We start from the raw sequence: 7,505 nt of genomic DNA, 5'->3' as shown, positions 1-7,505 counted from the left end.
GATAACAATAAGTTTGGTTTCTTCTTTTTTTTTTCTTACAAATATACTTAGAAATCTCTTTAAGTATTTGCCAAACTAAACTATTACTTCTCAAGCACACACTGCTTATATATCAATTGACTATAGCAACAGTTGCATATTGACTTTTAAAAAAGTATTTGATGCACCCTGTCTTTTATATCAGATGAGAAGCTCATCAAGGACAAAGATCCCTAGAAGCTCAAAAGCCATTTTGTAAATCCAATCAAATCTAAGTCAATGATCATAAGTTTAATGACCACAGCCAGTATTTTTGTGTTGTTTTGTTTTGTTCTTTTTTTATTCAAAATATCACAGTATAGCTCAGGTTGGCCTTAAACTCTTGGCAATCCTCCTGTTTCAGCCTCCTGAGTGCTGGGATTATAGGTCTGAGCTAGCATGTCTGGTCACAGTGATGCTTTTTAACATATTTATAGTAACATCTGAAACACAACACAGAACAGCACCAGGGAACGATGACAAATTAAAGGCAGCTTATAATAAAAGAATCTGTTTCACTAAGAAGATGATACTGTAGAGTGAAAAGCATTTTCTTAAACCAAATTTTAGAAGGGCTGAGTAAGATGTTTGTAGATGCCAAATGACCCAATGAAAGTTTAATGGCAAGTATATAAAAATAAAAAGCTGTGTAAGTTAAAACTCACTAAGTCACGAATCTCATTCTAAAAACATCCAGAACAAAAGCTTTCTTTATATAACGACACCTTATCTGACTGTCATCTTAAACTGATGGAATGTTATATATTACAATGCACCATAAAGATAAAACAAATCTCTAACTTGGAAACTAAAATGCAGGGTTTTTCCTTGAGTATTCTTACACATGGGAACAAAAATATATGACTAATGATTAGTCAAGCAGAATATTAAAACATTAAACAAATGTGAAATAATATAAAGTTAAAAACAAAACCAGGCATGGTGGCACATATCTTGGTAATCACAGCACCTGGGAGGCAGAAGCAGGCGGATAACTGTGGGTTCAAGGCCAACCTGGTCTACACAGTGAGTTCCAAGCCAGGCCCACTACAGGGAGACCCTTGTCTCTAAACGACCAAAAAAAAAAAAAGTATCTAATTATATCAAATAACATTGGCATTCACCTTAATACAGAACTACATAGTTTTCTGTTACATACTTTAATTTTCAACTGAGCAGAAAAATTCTGGAGAATTTGGAGAATTTGTAATTTGGAGACAGTTTAAATGGAACACATTCCCTTAAAGTACTTAGAACATTTTGTGTAAGGAAAATAAAAATGTATTTGAATAATGAAACTTCACATTAACCTAACAATGACTGAACCAAAATTCTAATACTACTTGAAGTTATTAAAACAAGAATAGTGGGTTTTCAATTATTTCATGAAAAATAATTCATGTCTTCTTACTTAGCAAATTACCTGAGAATCACATGGTATCGTTTACCTTAATAGCATTTCCTCTGTTCTGTGACATTACGTGTGACTGATGACCCAATTTGCCCCTGTTTCCAGATTTCCAGTGATATCCACTTGACCTTCAGTAGACAAAAACAAAAAGATACTGAAAACATCCCTCCATTTAATGAAAACAAATATATTTCCCTGTTTTCAAGAAATAGAAATTCAGATGTTAACTACCAGAGTCTGGAAGTGAAACCCCAATAATGCCTTAGTATACCGCTAGTCATTTTCAAAGACAGCTCCTATATACATCTGACTTTTGTGCAGTGATGAACAAAAATGAAAAATTTCATTATTTGATGTTTGAAATGACTGAAGAGGGTTTTGTTAATTTATGAGAAACTTTGGAGTTGGTCATGCAGGTTTTTTTTTTTAATTAGGCATCCACAAAAGCAAAGGGAAAGTAAGGCAGCACCCCCAAATATCCAGCAGGTCTGCAAGGTGACAGATTTGATAAGCCTTCAAATGAGCTCCCAAAATTAAAAGTGACACAGATTGCAAAGTACTGGGCAAATTTCAATCTGAAAGCCATCAATAAAGGATTCATCGAGCCTTAGAAAATATTTTTGAGGGCAAGGAAGAGTCAAATTTCCACTTAATTTGACAAATTCCAAAATGCCGCACAAACAGAAAACAATACAGCCCCAACTGAACCCCTAGGCCTCTATTTTTCTGACCAGTGAGTGTCAAATCCTCACTTTGGGTGTGACATTAACTATCTTTGAGGCCTTAGGAAATATAACACTGCTCTGGGATCTAAGTCAAGTTGTAGAATGTTTTATATGAACATCCAATAAAGATTCCACAATTAAGGAAATGATATTCCTGAAGACTGATTCATGGAATCCTGACTTTCAAAGGAAAATTATGATCCGCTGAAAAGGTCAACTCAGAGCTGGTAAAGATAGTTCAGTCAGTAAAGTTGTTGATTCACAAACATGAGAACCTGAGCTTGATCCACTGAACCCATATTAAAAAGCCAGGCATGGTATTGCACACCTGTCATCCCAGTGCTAGGAAGGTGAACAGAGGTAGATCCCTGGGATGTGCTGGCCAGCCAGACTCCCCTACTTGGTAAAGTTGAGGCCAGTAAGAGACCACGTCTCAAAAAGATAAAGTGGACCACTCCTGAGAACTAAAACAGAAGATTGTCCTCTGGCACACAGAGAGAGAGAGAGAGAGAGAGAGAGAGAGAGAGAGAGAGAGAGAGAGAGGAACACACAGGTTTATCCACACACATGCATGGAAACATGCATACATAAAAAAGAAAAGAAAAAGGAAAAAAATATAATAGCTATTACTTGTTAAAATATTTTAAATGTATGTGCAAGTTTAAATAATTCTGATGTATTCCATGGAGACCCATCCCCCAAAATGTTACACTAAATTGCCCTGAACACGAACTTGTTTTCATGTTCTCTTGATGACAGTCTTTTGAGAGTAAAGGGTATAAATGCTCTTGTAGATTCCTAGGCCATAAATCATTGAAAGCCTTAAAATAAGAAGAGGAATATGAAAAGATAAGAGTCAATGAAATTCACCAGCAACAAAAGCCTCTGGTAATTTTTATAGACAGTGTGCCTCTTTATAAGTGTCACCAAAACCAAAAATAGAGGAAATTTAATATTTTTGATCATCAGCAAACGTTAAAGATAATCCATCCATCAAACATTTTTACTGGAATAAGAAAAGTTACACAAAATAGTTCATTACCTCTATCAGCTAACAGCATATTTAATTTATCATACTATTAGAGAATATTCCATCTATTCTTTTGAAGTTCCCTGAGGTTCTCACTCACCTCATTTCTTCTTTTCCCTTGTTCCACGTAGACTGGAATTCTTGTAATTTTTTTTGCATTTCTTGGTTCTCCAGTTCTAACTGTATTTTCTCCATGCGCAGTTCCTGAGTATGTCTGAAAACATGAGGTTTGAATAGTCATTTAGAGCAAACAAACCAACAAACCCAAGGCACAGTCATTTCATGGACTCTTACCCTGAAACTGGAAGTATTAGTAAACCATAAATAAGGTTGCATTTCATCTGCTTCCAATGTACTTCCCTGAAGTGTGTTTTAAAAAGTTAGTATTGGCCTACACCTAGTAATTTTAACAGTTAGCATTTTCTACACTACTCTTTAAGCAATATATCTCTTCAAATATTACACTCTTGGTCTTCCTATTCCATTGCTAGAGGTTTAAAATCATTATTCATTTATACTTGAGCCATGTTTACATATGTTTTTATATTACTTAATGTAGGGCTGGAGGTTAATGTGTTAGGTAAGCACTCTATCACTGAGTTATATCCCCATCCTGAAACAATTATTGATTTTCTACATAAGTAGCATATACTTTTTGTTGAACTGACAATGTGAAACCTTAAATAAATATGTATGTTTCTGCATCTCATACATGAAAAACTGTGGGAAGAAAAGAGCAGAAGCTATTTGGGATTTCTTAAGAAGAAAACTCCTATTGAGATTTTGGTATAGGAGTTTCACCTGCAAGAGAGTGGGTGCACATGTGTGTACACAGATGTATGTGCATGCACGTGGAGACCAGATGATAACCCTGGATAGCATTCCTCAGGCACTGTTGGCATTAAAAAAAATGTTTCTCACTGGCCTGGAACTCAGTAATTAGTCTAGACTGACTGGTCAGAGAGCCCTGGGAATCTGCCTGTCTCTGTTTCCCCGTCACGGAGATTGTGAGCCTACATCACCATCACCACACTGAGCCACTTTACGTATCTTCTGGTAATGGAACACATGTCTTTATACTTACGTGAGCCATCTCCACAGACTGTAGGCCTTTTGCTCTGATTCCCAAACTAGACAATTCCGAGGAGAGCTGAGATTCAAGATTAGCCCCTAGGTGATCTCCCTACCCACTGTCTCAACAGTTTGCAGGACTTCACCTCCTGCTTCCCATTGAGACATTCAAGAACAGTAGCATGAGTGTCCTTTTAATTTTCTTAGAAAACATAATGTTTTGGAAATCCCTACCATGGTAGATATCATAGACAAGGCTGAAAAGAAAAAAAATGCTGTATTTTTGATAAGTGGGCATGTTTATGTTTGGGTTTGATAGATCTCACCAAAAAAAAAAAAAATGTCTTTTGGAAAAAGCCTTAGGCACAGAGCTAGGCAGGCGACAAAGGCCATGAGGAGAAGTCAAGGCTAACCCTGGAGAGGCCATATGAACACCACAAAGAAAGAGAAATAGCCAGGCATGGTGGTGCACACCTTTAATCCCAGCACTTGGAAGGCAGAGGCAGGCGGATCTTTGTGAGTTCTAAGCCAGCCTGGTCTACATAGTGAGTACCAGGACAGCTGGGGCTACAGGGAGACCCTGTCTTAAAAAGACGAGAGAGAGAGAGAGAGAGAGAGAGAGAGAAGACTGAAACACAGTGGTTGCTGGGAAAGGGATGTGGGAAGGACAACATGAAGACCATTGTTAATTTAAGACATCGTTGAAGGAAGGAAGTGTGGGATGAGGAAAGGCTGGATAGAGGAACTCTGACTATGAGCACAGACTGGGTCTTCCTGTCCTACATTTGTAAGTTAATAGAGCGTGGGTGGGTCTGCAAAACCTATTGGACAGAACTCCCTCATTTTAAAGAGAAATCTCAATCTTATCATGGCATGCCAGTTCTTTTTAACAATGTTCTATGAACTTCAAGATGTTGGCTAAATTTTGAAAACCCCTCAAACTATGTAGTGTATGGCCCTTTGGAAGAATTTCATCTGACAACTATCCAAGTAACTGTATCCCCTCTACAGGGCTTGTGTATTTCCTAACCTCTGCCCCAAGTCTACTGAGCCCCTGTGTTTACACATCACATCAAACATCACCCTACACTGTCCCTTGTAATTGTACTTCATCACCTCCCCTGAAAGTTACTGAAGGGGACTGTGGCTTCTCACTTTTGCAGCCACTGCTCACTGGCAGAATATGTATAACATGTGCATTTGATGGACGTTTGTTCTACAAATGTTCACAGGTGCAGACACAGAGATGAAGCATCAGTGCAATCAAATATTGCCATCCCTTCCTCATTTCCTAAAACTCCGAAAGGCAGCACTAGTGATTAGATAGCTTCCCTTGTCCCCAAAGCAATAGCCCATCTAAACAATGATAACACCATGTATTTCTATGACATTTTCCAGTTTTGATGTTTTGTGTCACCTGTGACCCAGAAGTGAAGAAAGTATGTTATTGGGGAAAGCTCTGAAGACATAGAGTGACCACAGGACACACTGGGCTGACCTGGGGGCTCAGGAACTAGAACTAAAAATGGGCAGTATGTTTCCAACCCACCCTGGCTGGGTCTTGATGGTATCTTACAAGGTATCCTTGAAGACTTCCACGGGCCCTAGGTTACCCCCAAAAGAAACTGAATGCACCACCCCTTTCAAGCTAGTGCAGAGATATTAAATGCTCAGAAAATATAAAATTGGTGCTCAGGGCACACAGAATGCCTAACCCTGCCTGGCTGTATTCCTTGGTTTACTTAGAACATTTCTTCCCATTGCTGGAATGATGTCTTCAACATAATGTGGAGGGCTAGGGTAAGCAGTACCTGTTTAAAGATATTTGACCCTAATAGACTAATTTTAATTTTAATATCTCATTAAATTCTTAAATTTGAATAAAAGTCACAAAAATAGTTTAACCTTATATTATACTGCTTCATTAGTTAATAAATCCAACTAATTGTTCATTAGTTAATAAATCAATTATAAATTCTCATGTCAAGCATTGAGGGACAAATAATTTTAGTCTTCATTTTAAAGCTATTATAGATCCTAATATTTAAAATGTTCTTTGTTGTAGATGAAAACAGCAATGTGAAGAAAAGGGAGGTAAGAATTTATGAAATTTGACTTTCTGCTTTCTCCTATAGAAAAGAATATTTTCATTTATAACATACAGAAATTTTAGCAACAATTTCTACTTAAGAATATACATAAATATATATAGATGTACTTACTTATATTTTAGCTTGACAGAATTTCCAGGTTTTCCCCAGGGAACAACTACAAAATCTCTGGTGTTCATGATTATTTGTCTTAATATTGTCTTCAAATTACTATAACTTGAGAAAAAATCTAAATATAACAAAACCAAAAGGGTTATGCCAGAGTTAAAGCAAGATAAGTTATCATTGTAAACCACACACACATAACTAGGAAAGCTTCTTTTTTATTTTTGGTCTGTTTTTTTCAGTGCTGAAGATCAATCCTAGGACCTCACAAACGCTAGGCACATGCCTACTGGGCTAAACCCCACCCTTCAGGAACACTTTCAAATTAGTAAAATCATTAGAAGGAGAAATCCTCAGACTAGAACAGCTAACATAATTATGTATGTTAAATACGCTGTGCTTTATACATACTTGGATATACCATGTGTCATAAATACAACATTTAATGAAATCAAAATGTCTCTGATATCTATGTAAACAAAGATGGAGACTGGCTTGAGTGCAGATACCTGAAATCCCAGCACTTGAAAAACAGAACTCTGACTTCAAAGTCACCTTGTGCTGCATAGGAATTCTATGCAAGCCTGGCCTACAAAGAAAGACCTTCACCCCACCAAAAAATATATTTAATTAAAAGCGAAGAATCTAGTCCTTAAGATAAGCTAAAGCACATAATCTGGTTCTTTCTATGATTAAGGTTAAAAAATATAAGCACTTATGTGTCTCTTTTAAAAAATATTTTATCTATTATTTTTATTTTATCAGTGTATTTCTTGCATGTATGTGAGTGCACCCGTGTCGAGCAATGCTGCTGAGGTCAGAAGAGGGCTTCGGATTCCCCTGGAACTGGAGTTAAGAATGGTTCATAGCTGCCATGTGGGTGCTGGGAATCAAATCCGGGTCCTCTGCAAGAGCAGTCAGTGCTCTTAACCACTGAGCCATCTCTCCATCCCCCACTTATGTGTCTTTTAAAAGTATTTTATTTATTATTTTTGTTTAATGTGTATGAGTGTATTGCCCGCATGTATGTAAGT

At 37.0% G+C, this 7,505-nt stretch overlaps 1 protein-coding gene across 2 annotated transcripts in view; it reads right to left on the bottom strand.

Moving 5' to 3' along the window:
- Positions 1-6,549, bottom strand: part of Zbbx (zinc finger B-box domain containing) — a 111,715-nt gene extending 105,166 nt beyond the window's left edge. For both annotated transcript variants that reach the window (XM_008830140.1, XM_008830141.1), the window contains exons 1-3: positions 6,478-6,549; positions 3,285-3,398; positions 1,467-1,557 (exon numbers count right to left, since the gene is read on the bottom strand). In XM_008830140.1, the coding sequence (XP_008828362.1) occupies positions 1,467-1,557; positions 3,285-3,398; positions 6,478-6,545 (273 nt within the window). In that variant the 5' untranslated portion in view covers positions 6,546-6,549. The remainder of the gene's footprint in view (positions 1-1,466; positions 1,558-3,284; positions 3,399-6,477) is intronic.
- Between the last annotated feature and the right edge of the window lie 956 nt (positions 6,550-7,505).

The sequence above is a fragment of the Nannospalax galili genome, unplaced genomic scaffold (genome assembly GCF_000622305.1).
Source record: "Nannospalax galili isolate Female #2095 unplaced genomic scaffold, S.galili_v1.0 scaffold33, whole genome shotgun sequence".
Lineage (NCBI taxonomy): Eukaryota > Metazoa > Chordata > Mammalia > Rodentia > Spalacidae > Nannospalax > Nannospalax galili.
The sequence above is the reverse complement of the archived record's forward strand: the minus strand, read 5'-3'. Positions and strand labels throughout refer to the sequence as shown.